At 42.8% G+C, this 24,594-nt stretch overlaps 2 protein-coding genes across 2 annotated transcripts in view; both read left to right on the top strand.

The window, feature by feature from the left end:
* LOC119739171 (E3 ubiquitin-protein ligase MARCHF6-like) overlaps positions 1-17,475 on the top strand; it is a 31,360-nt gene extending 13,885 nt beyond the window's left edge. Inside the window, exons 4-20 of the mRNA XM_038214002.1 lie at positions 358-501; positions 1,569-1,641; positions 2,918-3,179; positions 3,837-4,293; positions 5,206-5,352; positions 6,570-6,709; positions 7,680-7,823; positions 8,584-8,718; positions 9,690-9,910; positions 10,332-10,469; positions 10,745-11,363; positions 11,903-12,157; positions 12,668-12,802; positions 13,561-13,650; positions 14,094-14,226; positions 15,084-15,219; positions 16,023-17,475. Of these exons, the coding sequence (XP_038069930.1) occupies positions 358-501; positions 1,569-1,641; positions 2,918-3,179; positions 3,837-4,293; positions 5,206-5,352; positions 6,570-6,709; positions 7,680-7,823; positions 8,584-8,718; positions 9,690-9,910; positions 10,332-10,469; positions 10,745-11,363; positions 11,903-12,157; positions 12,668-12,802; positions 13,561-13,650; positions 14,094-14,226; positions 15,084-15,219; positions 16,023-16,107 (3,314 nt within the window). The 3' untranslated portion in view covers positions 16,108-17,475. The remainder of the gene's footprint in view (positions 1-357; positions 502-1,568; positions 1,642-2,917; positions 3,180-3,836; positions 4,294-5,205; positions 5,353-6,569; positions 6,710-7,679; positions 7,824-8,583; positions 8,719-9,689; positions 9,911-10,331; positions 10,470-10,744; positions 11,364-11,902; positions 12,158-12,667; positions 12,803-13,560; positions 13,651-14,093; positions 14,227-15,083; positions 15,220-16,022) is intronic.
* An 840-nt stretch (positions 17,476-18,315) lies between these two features.
* LOC119739430 (ankycorbin-like) lies at positions 18,316-24,328 on the top strand. The gene is made up of 5 exons (XM_038214379.1): positions 18,316-18,699; positions 20,310-20,807; positions 21,142-21,676; positions 22,290-22,537; positions 22,983-24,328. The coding sequence occupies exons 2-5, from the start codon at positions 20,380-20,382 to the stop codon at positions 24,040-24,042; spliced, it is 2,271 nt and encodes a 756-aa protein (XP_038070307.1). The 5' UTR covers positions 18,316-18,699; positions 20,310-20,379; the 3' UTR covers positions 24,043-24,328.
* Positions 24,329-24,594: the final 266 nt, after the last annotated feature.

Below are 24,594 nucleotides of genomic sequence, written 5' to 3'. Positions count from 1 at the left end.
CAACAAACAGGAAACAGAGCCCCACTCTTCATTAAAAACAACAACAATAAAAACAACAACAAACCCTTGGGGGAAAAAAACAAATTGTGATATTCAAAGCAGTACAAATTTAAAGTTTGGCTAAAAGTACTTGTGTGTCCACTTTTTCCAAAAGTTTCAAGAGACCAAACCTTCATGTACATTGTGTGACTTATTGAGTGAATTTCTGGTTCCAAACTTTAAATAAGAAACTGAATGATCTTTTGAGAAACCCAATTTTGACGTCACAAAATGTCAATTGTCAACTGGAAAAAAAAGCGAGAATTTGCAAAAAACAAGAAATGTTGTTCATGTATTTTGCTTCCTTTGTCTTTCTAGTCTATTCGCCGGACATGCCAAAGCGACTGCCCGTGATGGACATTGTCCGCGGTCTTGCCAAGAGCATGGGAACAGCGGTCAAGTGCTGGCTACATTACACCCTGGTCACTTTTGCCTGGCTGGGCGTGGTTCCTATAACAGCCTGTAAGTATTAGGCTGCATCAGAATTAATACGGGGCTACGGCTGGCAGGAACACACGTGTCTATGGAGAGGGCGTCAGCTTCAGCCATTAGGTGCATGTGTATTGTGTAATTGCTAGCCATAGTCAGTTACACATCGTCAGTGTTTTCCTGAAGGGTGTTGAACAGTGGTTTTGAAAACAAAACAAGTTTTAAGTTGGTCGCTTTTTGAAATAACAAGTTTGCCTGTTTTTGGAGCACTAGCTGACTTAACTTCAATACAGATAGTAAGGCCAAACAAAATATATCTGCTTCCGATTGCATGGCATTTGAAAATAGGGTAGGTAGGGACCCTTTTTTGTGGCACATTTTTGTGTACAATCATATAGAGTCTGTGTGTAATCAAGGGTAAAAGGTAAAAATTGATGGTTTTGGGTGTTTTTTTTTCTCATTTTTCCCATAAAAAAATTAGGGTAGGGGCTGTCAGAATAGGGTAGGTAGGGAAACTGGAAGCAGAAATTTTGGGGGGGTCTAAGCTGAAATCTTAAACTTCAAAGATGTACCAATGGCAGTATAATACAACAATTAATTGCGGATTAATTAAATCTCCAAAGACATTTGTCTGTTTTTTGAAAACTCAAACTCCCACATTCCTGTTTGGCAAATTGCCAATACCCTTTGCCCATACCCTTTGCGCGAATTTGTCTCCTCGTGAAAACTTACATTCCGCACGCGCGTTGTTTTTGCCCCATTAAACAACGTGATAGACTTTGAATTTGTCTCTTGTGAAAGCTCAAAATACGATTCAAGGGAAATTTTCCCTATATTGATTGTCGTGATTTTGTTGATTTAAACTGATTTCGACTGCAACAACTTTGCCAAAACATTCTTTGCTGTTCACTTAGCCGATTTCGGCCGGAATAAAGAATTTTGAAAAAAATATGGTTTTTTTGGCCTAATTCGTCCCTTCGTTGGAGTATTTTGCAGTTTAGCAGACTAAAATTTGGAAGGTAAAGAATTCCATTCAGTTGAAGTAAGAACCTTACAATGTGCTACTCTTATACTCATCTTTTATTGTGCGTGTCACGCAGGTCGCATTTACCGGTGCCTATTCCAAGCATCACTGGTTCCACTCTTGACGCTGCCATTTGATGTCTTGTCACTGTGAGTATTCATCCACTGAAGAGTAGCCATTCCCCCAAATATATATGTTAAATCCTTTTTTTGTAAGATGGATTTGTCAGTGGCTAGGGAGAAGTAGATTTTTATATTGGTTTTTGCCAGAGTATTTCACAACACTGTATACTCTGTGTTGTCTGAGGGCTTGCGAATAAATTTACAAGCTTACTCTGGTGGGACTCGAACCCATGACCTGCTGCTTACTGGTGCAGTCATCTAATACCGCTCGACCACCGAGCATGCTGGGGTCAGCTCGCTGGTTCGAGTCTGATGTAGCAGCAACTACTGCAACCACACTTTTTCTGGACATGAAATTTTCATTGGGGAGATGTTGAATTCTATTCAGCAAAATTGTATGATCCTAGTTTTACAAATTAAAATAAACCCACATTCATAAATACCTAAGACAGTTTACGCATTCCTATTGGTCGAGAGCCCGTCACGTGGCCGGTCTTAAACGGATGATAAAGACATGGCTAGCTGGTCTTAAACACTTTTCCAGTGTCACAATAAAATGTGGACTCCTAAAAATCCAGTGCCTCTTATCGTTTCATTGGTTGAACGTTCACAATCCTCACGTAGGCATGCGCAACACTACCAGGGAGTTAGAATTTTATAAGTCTAAATTTAAAACGCAACGCGCCAGGTGCGTTCTGCGCGACATCGCGTAGAACATGATACGCGCGCGTCAATCTCCATAAAAGGGTTGTTTTCATCTTACTCGCCAGCTGAACACTCCATAATTTTGCAGGAGGGATGTTTCAAAAAGCATAAAGTGATGTTGTTGAACAAAATCGGGATGTTTTGAACGAATTATATGATTTTTTTTACCGAAAAGGTATTTATGAATGGGAATAAATATGTACTCCGTCGGTATTTATCACTCTGTTTAAGACCACTTAGAGTCTGGGTGCTGATAATTACCCTCGCCTCCGGCTCGGGTAATTATCAGCACCCAGACTCTAAGTGGTATTAAACAGAGTGATAAAAACCTCCGGAGCACACATTTATTCCCTTATTTAAAAACCTACATGTAATAAAAAAAAGTTTTAAACGCACTCCCTAGCCTGTTTGACACACTAGATTGACCCGCTGTATCACAAACGTAAGTGACACGATGCACCTATGATGCACTATTCAGGGGGTTGGTTGGGGGCAGGGGTGTTCGGGGGGGGGGGGGGGGGGGTCAGTGTTTGAGTCTGCCTTCCAATGGACATGTGCACAGTAATCCTACACGTTTTTCTTGTTTATTGATTGGCAGTGAGAGTGTTGTGACAGACATCCTACAAGGCATGCTTGTGGTTGGCTCCACCCTGTGCGCGTTTGTCAGCCTGGTCTGGCTTCGGGAGCAGGTGACACACGGTGGTGGGCCGGAGTGGCTTGAAGACGATGCACGCCGGGCTGGAAACGGGCCAATAGATGGGGCAGGGGAAGCAGCACCACCAGCAGCAGCAGCACCACCAGCAGCAGCACCAGTAGCACAGCAGCAGCAACAGCCAGCTGCAGCACAAGCCAATAATCCGGTATGACTTTCCTTTTATTTCCAAACAAGCGACATCTCTTGATCTTGAATATAGGGTTTTGCTCTTCACTGACATTATTTCTATAAACTCTGTATACATTTACACAGTGTTATCCCAAGTGAGTGCGAGGAAAAATAACTATCAGCTTACTCGGGTGGGATTCGAACCCACAACCTCCTGGTTACTAGTGCAGACGTCTTACCCCTCGACCACAGAGCTTGCCGAGGACGGCTGGCTGGTTTGAATCTGACGTCTGCACCAGTAAAAGGTTGTGGGTTGGAGGCTTGTTAATTTTTTTTCTCACAATCACTCGGGACAACACTTGAGCATACAGTGTTTGTAAAAAACTGTCGATGAAGGGCAAAACCCAGCATTGAATTAACAGCTGACGCAAATAATTCCATCTTATGAAGAATCTCCAGATCTTTTTGTTGGACTGGAAGGGCCAGACTATCATCCACTGATTGAGTCACTGACTGACTGAATCACTAACTGACTGACTCTCCAATAGCGTGACGGACTGACTGGCTGACTCCCCCACTCCCCCACTCCCCGACCCCCCGACTGCTGACTGACCTACTGGCTGACTCCCCGGCTGGCTGACTCCCCCACTGGCTGACTCCCCACTGACTGACTCGTTTTTGCTTTGCTTGACAGAATGCCGCACCTCAAGCACAGCCTCCCGGTAACCAGGAGCCAGCTGCCAATCAGCAGGCGCCAGCCAATCAGGGACAAGCAGCAGCCCCAGCAGCAGCCAATGACAATCAGGCAGAGGCGGGGCAACCTGCAGCAGCCAATGGCAATCAGGCAGGGGCGGTGCAACCTGCAGCAGCCAATGGCAATCAGGCAGGGGCGGGGCAACCTGCAGCAGCCAATGGCAATCAAGCAGGGGCGGGGCAACCTGCAGCAGCCAATGGCAATCAAGCAGGGGCGGGGCAACCTGCAGCAGCCAATGGCAATCAAGCAGGGGCGGGGCAACCTGCAGCAGCCAATGGCAATCAGGCAGGGGCGGGGCAACCTGCAGCAGCCAATGGCAATCAAGCAGGAGCGGGGCAACCTGCAGCTGCCGAGAATGCTGGGAATAATGTGCCGGGAGCAGAAAATGCCGGTCAAGGTACGAGCCAAAAATAAAAACAAAATGTACTTGAAGTCAGCTGCATCCAAATATTCTGATAAAACCTGATTACTGATTTTCCATTCAAGAATGTCTGCTTTCTTTTCAAGGTGAACAGAATAAAAACAGTTAAGCCTTCTAGAGCTGTGGTTTGTTCAAAGAACTTGTTTGATTTCTAATGTTTTATTTCTCTAGAGTCCTCCGTAAAAAGCTTGAAATTTTGGGTTGCTTTGAGCTGAATATTGACAAGTGGCAAGTGATCAGAAATTTCTGAAGCAATTATTCCATCAATACACATAGACAGATTTTGTTTGGTCATTGTGTCATGCAAAGGTGTAAACGTTTGTGTTGCGAAAGGAAAATGGCACTTAAAATACAAATGTTAAGCGTGAAACTCAATAGCATGGACAGTACATGTACATCACCGCTATTCTGCAGCGCAAATGGTGTGTATGTGTGGACAGGCAGAGAAGTCACTGTGTGGACCTCTGAACAAAAGATGTCCACACAGTGCAGGTAGCAGCGACGTTGTGTGGACTTGCCCAGGTCCGCACAGAGTTTCCCCCTCTCTGAAAAACAGGTTTAGAGGCATTTTGGGGTTAGGGTAATTTGTCACAAAATGAAGAGGAACACTCAAAGAAATCGTGATAAAAAAATTGTGTGAGTTAAAAAATTTTCTCGGATTTTTCTTAACACCGAAACAAAGGAATATCCACACTAGTTATGTAAGGTAAACGTGTGTGTTCACGAGTTGATGTTAGCACAGGAGCGCCTGCTAACCTGCCTCCCCATGAAGCCGTTGAGGTGAAGCCTCATCTTTAAGATAACCCCATCTTTAAGATAACCCTATCTACTTGTGGTATTTCAAGCAACATCGATAGTATTGTTACTAACCCTTGAATCGTCTTGTAGATGACATCAACTGGAATGCTTTGGAATGGGACCGTGCCGCTGAGGAGCTGACGTGGGAGCGGATGCTGGGCCTCGATGGATCCCTGATCTTCCTCGAGCATGTCCTGTGGGTCATCTCGCTGAACGCTCTCTTCATCTTTGTCTTTGGTAGGTGGAAGACACTTGGAGATGAGTTTTAAAGTATCATCAGATCTGAAAGCTTGCTCTTTCTTAGGGGGTTGCCAAAAAGCTTCAAATGAAGAGAGCAGGACATTAGAGTCATTGGCAGATTGGGCACAAGGGCCTTTCTTTTGGTCACCGTGTGACATAAAATTGGGCTCGTCTGATTATTGAAGCTTTACTTACCCCTTGTTAAATACATCTGACAAATTACATTCACTGATTCATCAGGGTTAGTGCTTTTTACTCCCTACCTCAGAGACTCAGAGTATAGTTTCTACTTTCATAAATTGTGTCAAATATTAGGAGGGGTCATCAAAGTTTGGCCAAGTGTGTGGCAGTCATAAAAATGTTATCAGGCCCATACCGGAAATCCCCGCTTTTCTCCAAAGTTCTAAGGACACGCACACGTATACAAGTATAAGGACTAGTCTTTTGTGATTTACAGAATGCATAAGAAATGTACACCCTCTGCTTTGATAGTTTTACTTAATGGGAATTGTTCTGTGGCACGTGGGTGACATTTTGATCGGTCACGTGTGTGATATTTTAGAATTAAAATTCTGCTAATTTATGCACGGAAAGACCAACTTATGAAACATTTTAAGAAATTTACATCTTTACTTACTAGCAACACTTTAGTAAACAATAATCATTTGTATAACATCACATGTATTTTTTTTCCAAAATATTTTTTTTTTCCAAAAAAATATTTTAGTTTCAATTTCTGAAGAATCGCCCTTTGGTCAAAATTATCCTTCATACTTCACCTTAGTATTTATGTGTACATGTACTTTTCAAACTCAAAAATAACTTAACTTTAACGCTAGCTTTCAAACCTAATACATTATCATACCTATGAGCTCTTAGTAATATTTACAAATTGCTTAAATAAATATGAATCAGATCGTCAGTAAAACTGATCATGTCGGTAAAAATGCCAAAATAATTCTCATGACCATACGTTATTTTGGAATTACTGCCAGAATTATTCCAATGGATTCATCGGTCAGTGAGCACTGTTTTATCTTTATTTTAATCCATATTCTGTTTTGTAACTATTTAGAATACAGACATGTACCTGTAGCAATCAATTATATCAATTAGTCATGCAGGTGGATTTACCATATAATTGAGGTCACCACCTGGCTTTATTACTTAGCGAAAGTAGAAAATGCATAATCTGTTGTTTTGCCCTAATGCAGCTTTTTGCCCATACCACATCGGTCGTCTTGGCATGCTTCTGATGGGCTGGGATGAGTTTGCCGAGATGTCTCGTTTTGAGGGGCTGCTCACCACAATGTCGGGCTACGTCACGCTCTGTTCCTCCCTTATACTCTTCCATGTATCCTTCCAATTTCTTGATAACAGTAAAAACAGTGGGGAAAAGAATTGCATTTTTTGAACTCATAGTTTACAAAATGAGAGGGAAGTAAACAAAATAATATATTGTCCTTCACAAATTACACAAGTACAACTTAACATTCCGCAAAATTTTCAATTTTCAATTATTCCTTCACTTTTTTTTTCAAATCAATGAATTTCACACTAAAGTTTCCCCTCTTATTGATAAATAATAATTATGTCTGTCAATTTTCGAATAATTTAGTATTCGATTGTTCGAAACTGCACTTGACTGAATATTTGAATAGTCCAAACTCGCCGATCAAGTTTTACATGCGCCAGCTGCAGCTGCCTTCCTCGCTGGGAACAAGTTTCATACACAGCATCCCGGGTAAAAATTGCATGCGGCGATGGATATAATGAGCCGCTGGAGTGTTTGTCAAGGGACTTTACCCAGCTAAAACAATGGGACCACTAAATAGGTATTGGCAAGAAAGTTACAGTCGCATAAAAAGTGGAATCACATACTCTAGTGGAGTTTGGTTGAATCATAGACATGATTGAATGGTGGCATGAATGGTGCCCTTGTCTTTCGGACTTTTTCCTCGACTTTCTCAAATAAGAAGTAAATTTCGTTGTTGACAAGTCCATTACTCTTACCGTAATTTAGGCTTTTTAATTTTATGAAAACACTGAACGTTTTTCTCATCGTAAAATTGGGCATGAAATGTATTGTACATAATGTGTGTACATGTACATGTGTAACTGCAGTGCGGCCCAGATTTCTGACTCGTATTTTTGTTCGGCCCATTTTTAGATTTTTTTCCCATATGTCATTTTCATCTCTGTGTAACCAAATGTTTTTCTGTAGTTAGTGTCTCCATGATACCGTCCTTCTTTTGCAAGTAGATTTTGACCTGTAATCTGAGCACTATAATATTTTGTTTCCTGATCTGCCTATATAACAATAGTTCATCAGCGGATTATTCAAGCTTCATCGTACCAAGCGAATCCTCGGTCTGTGTTACATCGTGCTGAAGGTTTTCCTTCTTGTAGTGACAGAGATAGGCGTCCTACCCCTGGTGTGTGGATGGTGGCTGGATATATGCTCATTGGTAAGAAAAGAGTTGGGCCAGTCAAATATGAAAGGGAGAAAATGCCTTCCTAAAAGTCCCTTCCCCAAATCTTTACGTTTGATAGATCAGGAGAAAACCTGGTTTTTTTTTGTAAGGACAGACACCGACCTCTTTTAAATCTGAGCATCAGACGTTCACGAGTGCAGAGCAACACTACAATGTCTGATATATACGAGAATGCAAATTTTGAGTGACCTGCATGCCAGCCAATCGGAGCCGCCTTTAGAGCAGATGTTCGGCCAAAGCTGTTGATTGGTCAATAGCTGCCATGTTTTTCTCATACAACAGCAGGTTGCCAAAGACCCGATAGAAGGCGCTCACTGAATGGTCAGAATCCGAAGGTCAATACGCAGTATTATTTTTTTCATGATCTGTAAACATATCATAGATGCTTGCCGTGCAGACCTCTAACTGGTTTTTGAAATTCTTTTCTGACGTACATGTATATGTATTGCCATATTTGAGGTATGGAACCTCAGACACCTTTCCTCAAGTTCAGAAATCACTTAATTCCACCCCAAAGTACAAAGCGTGCTATTCTCTGACATGGAAAATTTCTTGGGTAACTTCCTGCTTGAATTACCCCTCCTCCCAACCTACACATTTTATATTAATACAACAATTATTAATATTAATATAACAATTGTCCATTTTTCAGTGTCAGACATTGAAATTGTAGGATGTCAGTAAATTGATGTGTAAGTTGTGAATTCTTTTAACTGATGAATTTCTCTCACAGTCCATGTTTGAGACGGCTCTTCAGGATCGTCTACAGAGCTTCCAGTCTGCGCCAGGCACCTCCATGTTCCTACACTGGCTGGTGGGCATGGTTTATGTCTTCTACTTTGCTTCATTCATCCTGCTACTCAGAGAGGTGAACAAACTCATAATACGCTCCCAGCAATCTGTAGTGTAGTCCAATTTTAGCTGCCGATAGCAGCTCTACAAGTACCCATGTCTCTCTGTTAGTCCGTAGGTTAGTTCTAGTAAGTTTGTTAGTTAGTTAGTAACAAACGTTCACTGTCTATTGCTCCTAGATACTTTGACCGATTTCAACCAAACTTTGTCAAAAGTATCAGTAGCCCAGCCCCAACATGTCACATTGACCAAACTGGAGTCAAAGGTCATCGTGGGGTCAAGGTTGAAATAATGTCAAATTTCAAATCAGCTCAAATAAGCTCAAATGACAAAAGAAGCATTGTCAACATGTTGGCCTTGGTCTAACATTAAAAATTGTCCGTGGTGACCCCTTCGTCTGACCTACAGTTATGGGGTCAAAGGTCAAAATAGGTCAAATTTCAAAAAAAGCTCAACTGACAAAAGTAGCGCTGTCGACATGATGGCCTGCATCAAACATTAAAAAATGTCCATGGTGACCTCTTCATCTGACCTACAGCTATCCGCTCCGTTCACAAGTACCCCCTCACCGGCAAAGGAAGCACAGTTGGGGGTGATCGATGGACGCCATCTTGCCTGACTGCAATTCCTTTTCCACAAAGCGCGGCCATGCCACTGCGTGTACATAGTACAAATCCCCTGGTGTACGTGCGTCACGCACTAGGAATGGTTCGCATCAACCAGCGAAATGTCCCGCCCATGGGACGTCGTTGCTAGGTAAAAGGGTGCCCTCTTTCGGTGGCGCACGGAGCTCATAGGGCCAAAGGTCAATATAAAGTGAACTCTCATTCGTTGGCCTGCAGCTTCCAAGATCTGATCAAGCTTGTTGTAAACCTAAAAGTAACTCTGACAACGTTTGACCCATTTTACAAGTGGGGTCACATGAATGAATTGGTTTGATGTTTTCAACAACAGTGTCTCTGAATTTCATCCAATCATTTTTTGCAGGTTTTGCGGCCGGGAGTACTCTGGTTTCTGCGTAACCTGAACGACCCAGACTTCAACCCTATCCAAGAGATGATCCATCTACCCATCTACAGACACGTCCGACGGTCTCTCCTCTCTGTCATTGTCTTCGGCAGCGTGGTTCTCCTCGTTCTCTGGCTACCGGTCACCATTATCCGATATCTCTTCCCTTCCTTCTTGCCATATCATATACACCTGTCCAGGTACTAAATATCAAGGGGTGTCGCCAATCAATTTGAATGGGGGAGGGGGAGTGGTTTGTGCTCAACAACGAAGTTGGTAGCAGACCCTCCTTGCTGGAAGGTATTCTAGGAACGTTTATCCGGCCACCCAGCCACCACAAAATCAGAAAGTTGGACACAAAGTTACTATTGGGGTGCTGTTCAATGCAGACAATCTTAAGACACTGTCGGACAATAGGTGGGGCTGTTCATTGCCACAAGTTGCCTCCCCCCCCCCCCCCCCCCAAGGCAAGATGACATCCCAGGAGTCAAATATCCAAGGATGTCAATATCTTTTACACAAACTGCCAATGTCTTGGGATGCAACTGGGATAGCCCCTCCGAGATGCCCTTTCAGTTATTCCCAAAACATCACCATTTCATGTTTTCTCCTTTTCTTCAGTGACTCTCCGGTCAGTGAGCTGTCCTTGGAGTTGTTGCTCCTGCAGGTTGTTCTCCCAGCACTCTTGGAGCAGGGCCACACCCGTCAGTGGCTCAAGAATGCCATCCGGGTCTGGACCATCTGCGCTGCATACCTCCTGTAAGTTGAAAATATCACCCGGACAACCCCGATCCAGTAAATTCCATCTGGGGTTTTAGAGGATTTTTTTGCAGGTTTAAAGAAGGTAGTGCTTAACCACTCTTTGTCCCTTGAAAGTTTGTACATAGATTGCGCTAACGGTTTCCTTCACAGTGAAAGGTTTTGAGGGGTTCAGAAAGGTTCCTTGCTTAAACAATTGAAAAATCAATGTGTTCCTATGTATTTGCTAGACACACAGTTTATGTTCATCTCTGCAAACTTTTATTTTTTCGTAGTGACATGCGATCGTATCTACTTGGTGACGTTCCAGTCGAAGAGAACCCAGAACCGACCCCTCAGCATGACCAGCAGCTCCCCCATCTAGACCATGAACCCGAGGAGGCTGCTGCCCCCCACCCAGGGGAGGATGAACCCCCGCCCCAGGGGGAAGGCTATCCCCACCAAGTGCCGGCTGAAGGCCAGGCGGACAATGAGGCAGAGGATGTGCCGGAGTTGGACACCTTTTTGGTAGGCGGAGCCAAAGGAGGGGGAGTTGATGTTGAAATTGATGAGCTGGTTTATAGAGACGAGGATGTTGTGTCTAGCGGTCAGGATGAGGATTCTGATGTCATTATGGAGGAGGAAGAAGAAGAAGAAGAAGAAGACATGGATGCGATCCTGATGCAGGATGTTGCCGTTGGCGATGATGACCATCCACTACAAGCTGGTCCCCCGCCTCCTGAGCTTGCTGCTGAAGGCCCTGCCGTGGCTGGTGCCCCTGCTGCTGCTGGTGGTGCTGCTGCTGCTGCACCTGCAGGTGGCATGGCGCTGCACGCTGCTCATCACGCCATGATTAACCAGATGGGACCCACGGGATTCCAGCCTTACAACAAGCCGTCCTTCTTTGCTTTGCGAGTAAGCCAGGACAACTGACATTTTTAATAATTCTGTAAAAAACGTATGAAATTTTGGTCTTCTTTGGTGGCCTTTGGGCCTTGTCCGGCCAAAAACTGGGGGTGACCTTTCCAGTAGAACACCAAACCACCTAAGCACTGTATGGTTTTATGAATTCATCACTGAATAAACACAATGTAATGCAATGTAATACAATGTAATATAATGTAATATAATGTAATACAACGTAACACAATTTAACGCAATGTAATACAATGTAACACAATGTAATACAATGTAATATAATGTAATACAACGTAACACAATATAACATAATGTAATACAATGTAATACAATGTAATACAATGTAATACAATGTAATACAATGTAATACAATGTAGTACAATGTAGTACAATGTAATACAATATAATGCAATGTAATGCAATGTAATGCAATGTAGTTCAGGTGCTAATGGGTTTAGCTTGTGATGCTGTTGCGTTTGGTTGCCTGTGGAAGTTGCCTAGTGTAACTTTCAATCTTTGTTTTCTTTGAATGACAGATAGTCCTGCTGGTCCATCTTCTCTGTCTATCCCTCCTGCTGGCCAGCATCTTTTGCCTGACGCTCCCCGTCTTCCTGGGTCGTTTCTTCATGTCTCTCTGGGTAGGCAAGGGTGTGGTCATCCATGAGCTGTACACCGCGGCCTGCGGGCTGTACCTGTGCTGGCTGTTCTGCCGGCTACTGACCATGGTCTGGTCCTGGATGCCCGCAGGCATGGAGCTGATACTGGAGAAGGCTAGGATCTATACTGTCTTGGTGAGTGACAATTTTTTATCTTCAAACTGTAAAAAAAATAGTCACTAATGCTGGTTTTATTCGTAATTTTCTCTTAGTAATTGTTCATGTGCAAAAGAGAGAGCATACGCAGCTCTTCTTTGACTCAGTTTAACATCTTGATGATAAATGTGGAAATTATGAGTGTAAAAACAATGAGTGAGTTCCACTGTGTGCGGTTTGTGATACGGATTACAACTCAAAAAGTAGCTGTGATGAATAATTGGGGGAGCTAATCATCCTTACTCGCAGCTGAGAAGCTGAGTTACGAAGGACGCGGCTACAATGTGGTCGAGCCGCTGGCATGTAAAGGCACCTTTGGCAGCCAGCCACATCGACCCATATATTACCACGGAGCATGCACAGCCTGAGATCGAAAGTGTTTGATTTTTGAATCCAGACTCATTTTGTTGTGTGGGTCATATATTTGCATGTGCTTGCGTGATAGCAGATCACAGATTGTTTAATTGTGTCATGGTCTCTCCTGTGTAGCTGATCAAGTCCCTGTTGGTTGCCTTCATGCTACTCGGCATCATCCCGTTCCTTCTGGGTCTACTCTTTGAGGTCGTGGTCGTGGTTCCCATCCGTGTCCCGCTGGATCAGTCACCTGTCTTCTTTCCCTGGCAGGTCAGTTTCTTTCTACCAACGTCAAAAGCAAATTCTGCATCTTTACTATGCCCACTAGAAGTGTTAAATTGATGTTTCAGTGAATATGCTGTTGAGATAATCAGGAGTAGTCAGTGTGGTATCCATGCACAAGCAACCTCGTTTCCATGGTTATGATCTTGCTGTGCCATGTTGGTTCCCATCAGGCCTTGCGCAATCATAACCCCTTGAATTGTGTAATTTAAATGTGCCAATATTTACCAATTTTAAATATGGACTGCAGTCGATATATTTAACACGTGAGGCAGTGCTTAAAAATTTGAATTTTTTGTTGTTGTAGAATCAATCCTTTCAAACATGAGATTTTGACATCGCGTTATTCAGCAAGGATTTTTTATTACATGTACGAACCTCTGTCGTCCCTTTACAACACAAGATACAGTTTTATTTGGGCTTATAATAAACAAGGCATCCAGAATCCATACATGCAGTTTTGAAGAAAAAAATGTTCGTACGTGACGTGACGTGAAGGAGATAGGGTGTTCAGTCTTGAAAATACGCTCGCAGTACACTCTGAATAGTCAGTCAGCGTCTCCTGGTGTTCTGTGCAGACAGAGCCCCTACTTGTGGTCACAGTGGCCATCCATTTACCAAATTGCCAACTCAGCGTCCCAGATTCTGGTCCTTGTACAGATACAAAACAGTCCCTTCACATGGTGATTCTGCAAACTTTACGCTCAAAATTGCATTTGTTTGAGCCGTTTCCCTTCGTTTTCTAGGACTGGGCTCTTGGGGTCCTACATGCCAAGATCATGTGTGCCGTCACAATGATGGGGCCCAACTGGTGGCTCAAGACCGTCTTGGAACAGGTAAGAAAATCCCCCCTTCCCCCCCCCCCCCCCCACTCACCCCCCCCCCCTCCCATACCACTCGCCACATCACTTGACAGATAGATCCATGTCTACCCTTCAAATCGTGGTCTGCTTTGTATCGATTACAATGAATGTAGCCTAACCTCAACTTAGTAGGCATCCAGGTACCTTTCAAAATCTTCCAAAATCTTTTCTTTTTTGGGAACCCAGTGGCATCTTGTTTTTGTACTTGATGTTTCAAGGGGCATCAAGTCCTATGTCAGGTTACAGTGGCCGGGCTGCTCAGTCCCCAGTCTTCAAAAAGTCTTCTAAAATCTGAAGAACAAGTTGCGGGATCTGGATGGATAAGAATGTAGTGAAGATGCATACCAAAAGATGCCAACGAAATAAAAATAAAAATAGAAATTTCTCTTTTTTTTTCTTCTTCTGCTGCTTCTTAGGTTTACCAAGACGGCTTCCGTAACCTGAATTTGGGTTTCATCACAAGGAGAGTGGTCCTGCCAGTCGTCACGTGTCTACTCTTGGCACTGGCTGCACCTTATGTCGTCGCAGCTGGTATCACGCCACTGTTCGGTGAGTAGAGATCACAAATGTGGTCAAGTCAATCTCAAATCAATCACACGCTGAATCACAAGTCAATCAAAAAGGCAGGTGCTATTTAAATCGCCAGTCAAATCACCAGTCAGTCTCAACTAGTTATCCAAGTTAAATCTGAAGTTAGTTCAGGAGTTGATTTCATATTAATCTTAAGTCAGTCTCAAGTCAAATGGCAAATTACATCACATGTCAATCACACCTGAAATAGGAATTGAAATCATAAGTCAAAATCACAAATTAGGTCATAAGTTTAATCACAAGTCAGTCACAAGTCAAATCATAAGTCAAATCTCAAGTCGGTCGCAGGCAAAATCGCAAAGTCTAATGGCAAGCCAATCAAAAATTCTAATCACTATTATTATAAAACCAGGACGGAACAATGGCAAATGCATGCCATTGTCACTGGATGATGTTTTATTAGAAGCTGGTTAACAACAATGGTAAAGGGTAGATTTAGTCAGAGTTTGGGTGTTGCTACAGCTATTTAAGCAGATGGACAATGTTTGGCACATTAAAGGCGTTGAACTCATTGTAAGCTGAGTTGTTTTGAATTGAAGACCTAACAAACAAAAGCAGCCATGCATGTGCTGTTAGGATTATGTCCTAACTTATTGCTTGGCGGCAAAGTTGTGGTAAACAAGCCTGCTCGAGGACACATGACCTTATCAAAATGATGGACAGACGGTGAATGAACACACGTGTAGATGCCATGCAAAGCCCGTTGACTTTAGATACAGCTTAATAACTTGTTTTACGGCTAGCTGATTCGATTGCAAAAGTATTTGTCATTTGAATCCAAAGTATTTTTTTTCTTCATTTTTTTGTTTGTTCAGGCCTTGGGGAAGACGTCAATATTCTGGTTGTCCGTCGCATCTACCCTTGTCTTGTTACCTCAGTGATTATCCTGGTTGCCATGGTATTTCATCTGAAGCAGTTTAAGAAGCTCTATGAGCACATTAGAAATGACAAGTGAGTAAAAAGAAAAAAATAATAATAATTTTTTTTACTTTCATAAAAGTAATCAAGAGGTATCAAGAGGTTATGGATTCAAGTCCTACACTGTGAAATGTGGTCTCATCTTCCATGATAAGTGCTGAGAAAAGATGAACCTTGTGTTGTGATGAAACATTTCTTCAATAATAATAAGAATGAGCTAAATGACTGGAGCAGGGAGTTGAACCTGCAACTGCTGCAACAGTGTACAAGTGCTCTACCAACTGAGCTATCAAACCTGATGTTGGCAGTTGTCCAACTTCATGTATTGAAAGAAGATAGGAGGGGTGATTGATAAGTTCATGGCCTAAAGGTAGAAGGAGAAGAGCTATACTGTTTTGACTGATATTGTGTGCAGTTCAACTTCTTTGGGATGAGATAGTAGTCAGGGGCGCCAAATCGGGAGAATAGGGCGGGTGTTCGACCAGTTTGAATCCACATTGCCGGATGGCAGCCATGGCCACTGTGGACTTGTGGACTGAAGCATTGTCCTGATGGAAGAGCACCCCCATTGTCAGCTCCCCCAGCTGCATTTTTTGATTCAGGATCTCAGGAACCGGTGACTGTCAAGATTTGATTATCTGTAACAGAAAAGCAAGAAAAAGATAATAACTTCAAACTTTCTGTGTTATCATTCAACAAGTTGAACTGCACACACTATTAGTCAAAACATAGCTCATATCCTTCTACCTTAGGCCACGACCTTATCAATCACCCCTCGTATATAAACGTCCAGATTTTGAATGACTATATTTATTTTTTGGATTGATTTATTTCAGGTATCTGGTGGGACAGCAGCTTGTCAATTATGATCCCAACGATCCAAGCAAAAAGGACCATGCGACTCAGACTGTAGCACAGTAGATTAATTGTCATATAGCCTTATTATATAACGACAATTAGCAATCTGTATATTTCACGTTATGTCATTCAGGTGTATACTATTTATGAATTGTGTTGATTTTGGGGGGAGCTGTTTTTCAAAGTACTTGACCACATTTTATTGACTCAAGTCCAAAAGATAATTTTTTTTTGGGGGGGGGGGGGGCTGTGATTGTTACCGTCTCAATAATGAAGTACATTTCATCCATTTTTGCACAAACATTAAAAATGAAATTTGGAAGGTTTATGAAGATCCACTGGCTTGAAATATTGAGAATCACAATTGGACTTTTGGGATGTCATTTGCGTGATTTCTTTGTTTCGGAGACAATTTCTTGTTCATAATCTTAACGTTTGATTTGCTGAAACATGCGCTGTTGAAAATGATATGTTTACCATTGTGATGGGTACACATAAGTCTTGGTCTGCACTTGGACCTTGAAATGGTCAAATCTCTTGATAAAAAAATATCTCTTGTACAAAAAAAGAGTGGATTTCTATTGCAAAGTGTACTTTGAATGTTTAAAGAGAACTTTCAAATGTTGAAAGTTTAATTATATTAAATCAAATTTTAACAGCACTGCTCACATGTTATGGTGTTCTCAATTCATTTTTGCGCTTTTCTGTCGTGCTAAAAAAGCCACCTTTATACTTGTTCCTCTGAAGTTGGAATTGTCTCTCTTCCATTGCTGTACATTTGCACATGGTTTATTCTATAAAGTTGGGGTCCACTTTTTTCCTGTCCCTGTTACACCTCACGTTTGTTTTAAATTGTTGATGGACTCATTGCTGAAGTCAGTTTTCAAGAGTGATTATGTAAGGAAACCACATGTACCTTCCCAACAAACCAAAAATAGTCGCACACCATTTTGAATGATACTTGAATGGCACTTTACAAAGTTCAGATGTAACCATGGTAACGGGGACAGGAAAAAACTTTGGACCCTAAATGTCCGAATGACCCACATACATTTTGATTCCCTGAGTTTTAATCCAGTCGCCAAAAGTCAATTACATGTCAATCACGTGTCAATCACGTGTCAATCACATGTCAATCATGTGTCAATCATTTGTCAATCGCATGTCAATCACGTGTCAATCACATGTCAATTATGTGTCAATCATTTGTCAATCGCATGTCAATCACGTGTCAATCACATGTCAATCACGTGTCAATTGCATGTTATCTGGTCTCAAATCAAGTGGGAAGATAGTTTCCACGTGGAATCAAGATGATATACAAAAAGCAGACTTTCCTTTGAAGGATTTATATTGCTCACATCAAGGGTTGATAAACATTGAATGTAAGATATTTTGTTTGTTAATAAAAATCAAGTGATTTTAACGAAACAGTTTGTGCCAGTCTATTTGTTGTGGGTGATGCCTTGCAGAACTTCTCAATTTGCTTCATATTTTTGGTGTTGGGTTTATATGGTACTCAAAACTGAATTTATAAATTTAAGATGAAATCCAACTTCAAACAGTGAGCATTGTCCAGTTAATATTTATATCGCAATGAATAACTTCAACAATCAACATATTAAGGTTAAATGTCGATTGTACATGTATTTGAATAAATAGGATTTGCTTGAATCTACATCAGTTTATTGGAATGTTCTGAAATTCACAAGTCCCCCCCCCTCCCTGTCATACCACTGACTAATGTTATGATACTGATAAAATGTGGCCAAAAAATAATAAATGAAATGCTAAAGTTTCTAAATTTATTCTCAAATTAACTAAAATGCAGGAGAAAACATCATAGATTTTAAATTTTCCGGGGCCATGCCCACCGACCCACTTAGCAGGGCGTGTCTACCCCCCCCCCTTCAAATCAACCCTCACCCCCGTTTCCTGACAGCTAGATCCACCTCATCGGAACAATATTACCCTACCCTGCCTTCCCAATATGAAACTCAAGTCACCTTCCTAGCCCAAACCTTTATGATGAAATTTAATCCCCAAATTATATGATATTTCTGTACTTTTACACGTGTGACACATTCCCACAACTGAAATTTAGAAAGGTAACCAGACATAACGAGGGACTACAACAAGTCTAGGGTTGTTAACTCGTTTATCCCACAAAGGACGTGACACGACGATGATCTATTGACATCCCGTTGAACAAAATAAAAAGCCAGCAAGTTGAACCCTTTTGAAATGTAAATAAATCCGTCGATTGTCCCCGCGCTCCATCGTGTCTGGCTTGACATGCTCACGTCGCGCGTTTGTTGTTGCCGTGGCGAGAACAAACGGCACTCCAAGGTGCACTCAACGGGCAGGTGTAAAGCCGTATTATTTAATGCGATTGAGTTCTGTAATATAACGGTATTGAGAGATCGCCGCTGAAAACCACAGCGCTATTTGATGAATGCAGACAATCAGTGGACACAAGGAACGATTTTTTTGGTGCCCGAGTAATTTTGTGACGTTGTAATGATGTTTTACGTCGACACGGGTTGACTTCCTATTTACATGGGTGATATGATTGACTTGTGAGTGCAATTGACTAAAGCAGTCAGTTACATCCCGGCGGGGTATTTTTATTCCTCCATGGATAGAGTGAAAATGGTAAGTCTTAATTTCAGTTTTTCGTTTTAGCAGAGTAGAAAATATGGATCGTTTTCACTGCAGCCATCTTTGAGGGCATGTGCTTTTGATCAGCAGTGCTACACATGAGTCACAATCCAAATATGGCTGCTGAATACGATCTAACTAATGCAACACTATATTGGTGTAGGATAGGGTCGAGGCGGGCATATGCGTGGAGAATGACGGACCTAATTACACATTTCTTCATAATTTTCAGAGCATTATTAGTATTACCCTTAAATTTGAACTTCCATTTTCTGCCAACCCGAAATCTATAATAACCCGACCCCGAATAATTCAATGTGCGTATTCAGTGATGTGTGTGTTTCGTTTATAATGTTTGTTGAACTTGTATCTGATTTTGTTTTAGAGCTATTTCTGAGACGTTTTGTAGTAGAGAAACGGTGCATGCACTCAAAAAGGATGTTTTGGTGTACGTGTCATCAAGGCTACTGAATTGAAGTTCATTATATTTTTTAAAACTCCTTTTCATTTTGGAACAGAAAAAAGTCTGCCGATCAATGTGTTAAGAGAAAGCTTAACAATATCCCCCTCCCCTCAGGTTTTAAACCAGGATTCACCAGATTCAAAATCTGGCCTGGAAAAACCTGAAAAGCAGCGTCCGTCTGCTGCATGTCCAGCTATTCTACCAACGAAAACGATCCCCGGCAGCCTGTCCTTGTCGCCTCCTAAATTTTTAAATCGCTATTTGTTTGCCAGAACAACGACCCAGTTTGTTTAGGGCTCGTTACAGTGACCGAACAGTGTTCAAATAAAACCCTGGTGGTTCATGGAAATTGCTGAACAATTCGCAACTTTAATATGGGGCAATGAGTTTGGGAAATATTTGATATGTGGAGTCGAATTTCTGATATATTGCAGATAAGAGCTCACTTTACGGCGGAAGATATGCCGACGGGGTTAATAATTGATGGGATACTGATGAAAAAGTCATACGCAATCTGAATTTGCATTAGTTCTCCTATGGTTCTCCGTGGTTGAGATATATCGAGTGGTGAGATCAGAGGTCGCAGTTGACTCGATATCGAAGTCACTAAATCATTGTTTCAACAAAATACCAACGTAGAATCCTGGTTAGGTACATGTTACCGCAAAAGGATTACGTGTACTCGTTTATTACGACCAAGGCTCGAATGCACAGATGACTGACACGTTTCTGGCATCTGAGATCGATACTTGTTTTCCGTCTTAAAACGATCGATACATCCCCTGTGGCGCAATGTTTGCATGATACAGCACACGGAAACAAGCTAATAACTTTGATTTGCTATTAAAAAAGAAAAAAGAAAACGTGCGTAGACTCAGTGTTATTGGTTACTGGATATAGTTTGAAATGTTGATATGGAACAGATTTGACTGATTGTCGAGGTACTTGCTGAGGACAAGTACATTATAAGTCGGATCACTCAAAGTCAATTGAGAAGTCGATTCACGATTAAAATGCCACGAATAACAATAAATGAATGCATTCGTCACAATAGCTTTTGAGTTGACTTGGATAGTGAATGACTTGGGATGACTGTGATCAATCACAACTACATCGACTAAAAGACTATTTTTTTCCTCAGGAGTTTCGAGAAACCTGTCGGCTCTGTCCTCCCTCGACGAGGTGACATTGATCGTCACTTGTGAGACATCATGACCCAAGTAGGAGTTCGCGATGCCACAGGCCGCTTCATCGAGACCTTTGAGATCTTCGCCAAGCTGCCGGGGCCTGGATCGCTGACACCCATCACGGTCCGCCACCAAACCACGGTGGGAGAGCTGAAGTCCCTGGTAGAGCTCGTCTGCGGGATCCCTACCGATCTCCAGCTGCTCTCGTACCGCCACCATGCCGTGCTGACGGACGGGGACACGCTGGGCAAGCTGTGCGTCTTGCCCGGGGCGCGCCTGCCCGTCAGGATCGCGTACGGTTACGATGGTCTGGTGGAGTCTGCACTCAGGGGAGACTTAAAGGAGGTGATGAGGTCCGTTACCATGACGAAGGATGCAGGAGGGATGGCCAAGAGGATGTTTGTGGCCATGTTCATAGCGGCACATAAAGGGTTCCACTACTTGGTCGACAGGTAGGCCCTAATTTACCTTTGAAAAAAGTAATTCTATATAGATTAGAAATTAATGGATAGGAGGACCATAATTGGCGTTCAGCTCATGTCATCTTTGAAGATTGCTTTTCTTCGTTTAAATTCAGTATTAATTACTTAAGGCCTACAGGTGGTCTAGTATCCCTGAATTCCAAGAAACACATCACAGAGATCGGCAAATAATGTGTTAGTGTTTGAATAATTATAGGCACGATCAATTCTGATAAGAAGCGCCGGATAGCAGGCTAAAATAACATTTAATGAATGGTACAATGTGCGTTGATAATAACGTATTGCGTTCTCAACGTTATTTCAGAATGCTTTGCGAAGGAGCTCATCCAGATACACAGACTCCCACCGGAAGAACAGCCCTCCACGTGGCCTGTGCAATGGGAAACAGCGGTTGCCTGGATAGCCTCCTACAGCACGGCGCCTCATTGGACATCCATGATTCCTCAGGCAAGACTGCCGCCCAGACGGCCGTTTCATGCGGCCAACAGAGCGCCCAGCGACGCCTCGTCCTGTACTCCAGAATCCGGGCCAACAAAGCCACCAGAGAGAAGCCCTGCAGTTGGTCAACGTCCCCGAGGTTTCCCAAGTCCAAGCTTGGCAGCAGCGTGACGCCCACTCTGTCCCTGCAAGATCTGGCCATCTCCCCCGGGCCCGAACTCATGATCACAACATGGAGTGGCCGAGAGCACCACCATCACTACTTTGACAAGAGGCCACGGTCCGCCAAAGCTGCCCTGTTTCAGACAGACAGTAGTACCTCTAGTACGGAGAGCTGGAGTTCATTGAGAGATGGGAGAAAAGATTCTCAACGCCAGCAGGCAACAACTGAATCACAAGAGGTAGGTAGTTCGCATATTCTTAACAGTGATGCATTGACAAGTCCATTTTTATTTGCATGAAAATGTTCCCAAAAATAGACCCGATGCATGCAAGGTTTACTTGCAACTTTACAAGAATGAAATTTGCAGATGACACTGTCATGACACCGTGCCCGTATCGATCCCATAATGTGAGAGTGTAGCTTTCTCCTGAAGATGGACAAGGTATGCTGTGTGATCCGAGACAAATCAGTTGAACGTCCTTGCCTTCTCAGGATCAGGCTGGTAAATGTCAGCCACATTTTGACCATTGCTCGGAAACAATAATTATTGGGCGATATGGCAAACTTCAAATTATGTGTATTAGTCTACTGTATACCGTGTGCACCCAATCCTTGGATGCAGATGCCTTTTCGCTTAGGTCTTCTGACAAAATGCCTTTCCACATGTACATGTGTCATGTTCATCCCAATTCAAACAATTCATACACAGAGAAGATCCCAATTATCAGATGATGAACAGGTGACGTTTAGGAATGCTTATTCCACAGAATCGAGTAGGTTGTTACTAGATCTGAGAAGGAGTTGCAGTTGCTTGTGAGAACTTGACTTCAACTCTGTCATTTTTAAAACAGGAATCGTCGGTTCCACCTCAAGAAGTACCTCAAAATGAACTCGTCATGACCCGATCACTTCGTCTCCACGACCGTCCGAAGTCCGCGTCGTCCCTCGCGGCCATCAAGCAGGCCAGAGCGAATAGTCCGTCAGTCAAATCGGTCAAGTTCGCCTTCGACAAAACTCACACCAAGCCAGCATCTGGCATGTCCAAGTACTCCAGTTACCACGGATGTTCAGTTTCTCCAACGCCACCTGACACGCATCGGTAAGGCCATTAAAATATCTTACAAATTTTGAAATTTGTTTGCATCAGGGAGATGTGAATAATTTTTTTTGTAAACTGGTTTTAACCGCACCGGTCACCCTAGCGTCATTTTAAAGAAATACAAGTTGGGGAAGGATTAACCCCACTTTATAAAAACGGAAACAGACACGTTCGGAATTAAAATGTTTATCGTTTTGGTAAAAATAATGTTAGTCGACTATTACAAATCTATCACAAGTCACTTGTAACAAGTCAAAATTCAGGATGAAAGTTTACAAAGGACTGCCTTTGTTGCGGTTCATTCGAATCGCCTGTCCCTTGACATATTGACTTTTGGTTGGCTTGTATTATTTTTGTTAGCTTTCGACCATAATATGTTACAGGTGGTATTTTTGAGAAGTTGAAATCCACTATGGGCGTTTCGTTTTTCTCTCTCTTCATTTAGGTATTCTACGCAAACAACTTCTCTTTCACTGAAAAGTGCCCTGAGATCAAAGGAACATTTAGTTGACGATGACCAAGCAGTTGCCCTTGGAGACACACAGCGTATAAAGGTGAGAAAGGAAGAGGATTCTACTTCCAAGGGAAACCAGAAAAATCAACCACCTTCAGGTGCCGCTGTGAGTGCAGATTATCAGGAGACGCATCAATCTGCAACAGTCGATGCCGCAATGGATGATTCATCTTCTGGAAGCAGCTGCCACTCGACGCACGAAATGGATCCCAAAGAAGTCAACAGTTTGAGGATGGACTATCTCAACGATAAACTCCGAGAAATGGTCGGCTTACCGGTGCAGCACCCTCAACGATTAGAGTTTATGAAAGAGAGAGAAGACAAACAGCTACACGGTAACTCGACAGCAAAAAGAACAAGGAAACCCACTCCGGAGGAGAACGAACGAGCTTTTGAAGAGTGGCTGTCGTCCAAGACACAAGATGCCAGGGACCGGAAATTGGTCAAGAGAGTCGGTAAGATGCTGGATGACGCCTTCGGCAAGAAGGACGAGACGCTCATAGCTGACGAGGATGAAGATCAAACGCAAAAGCGAACCCCGTTGAAATTCGAGGCCTGGTCGGAAAAGAAGGCCAAACAGGAACAACTTGATGTTGCCAAACGGGACGCTGAGGCGTCTAAACAGGAACTAAAAAAAAGGGAGCAGCTAGAGGCCCGGTTGAACAGCGGCACAATGGTCGACGCTTGGTTAGCAGAGAAGCTCCAGAAGCAGAGACAAGAGAGGTTGGCTGAGAAGTTAAGGGAGCGTGAACGGCAGCGACTCAAGACGGAACAGGAGAAGGCTGCCAAGGGAGTCTTCCAGAAGTGGTGCATGCAGAAGGAGTGGGAGGAGCTGCAGATGCTGAGGGGGAGACTGAACTCTGGATGTAAGAGGCGCCCAAAATCAGGAAGTAGCAAAAGTAAAGCACCGCTCCAAAGTAGTCAAGCCCCATCGCGGCGGACTCGGTCACACTCTGCACCACCTCGGAGACATCACCCACCCCATTTATAGCGTCTCTCTTTGACACAGTTACTATTTTTCAGCCTATACCGTTTATCAATCAACTGAAAAATTACATAAGTGATTGCATGTATAAAGGTTTCTCCTTGTAAACGGCCACGGTGCAGAAATCCAATTTTGTGCATTCCGTAAAGGTATCTGGATGAACTTTATCAAGTTGCTTTTTGTGGCAATTGTGCTGGTTGCACTTGCTGGGCCTATGCACTTGCTGTCTCCCTGCTAACTCCTAATTTTATTTTTTTCTAATTTATCAGATACTACATGTTGCCTTAAAATTCCGCGCCAACTTCTTTGCCGGTATGTACCCGAGACACGCTTCTCGTTTTGTTTTTAGACCCAAAGGTCATTGCTTATCGTATTTTTGGCGAGATGGCTCCAATCCTGGCGAGCGTGACGTCAAACCAAAGACTGCCATGTTTTTGTACGCCCTCCGAGCGTATACATTTTAAGCACGCTTGGGTTTTGGATTACGAGGATTCGATGTCAGTTCTCAAGGGGGGAACCTTTTCCTTAATTTTTTTCTTTGACAGGGAAATTTATATT

The sequence above is a fragment of the Patiria miniata genome, unplaced genomic scaffold (genome assembly GCF_015706575.1).
Source record: "Patiria miniata isolate m_02_andy unplaced genomic scaffold, ASM1570657v1 HiC_scaffold_30, whole genome shotgun sequence".
NCBI classification, from domain to species: Eukaryota; Metazoa; Echinodermata; class Asteroidea; order Valvatida; family Asterinidae; genus Patiria; species Patiria miniata.
This window is presented reverse-complemented; position numbering and strand designations above follow the sequence as displayed.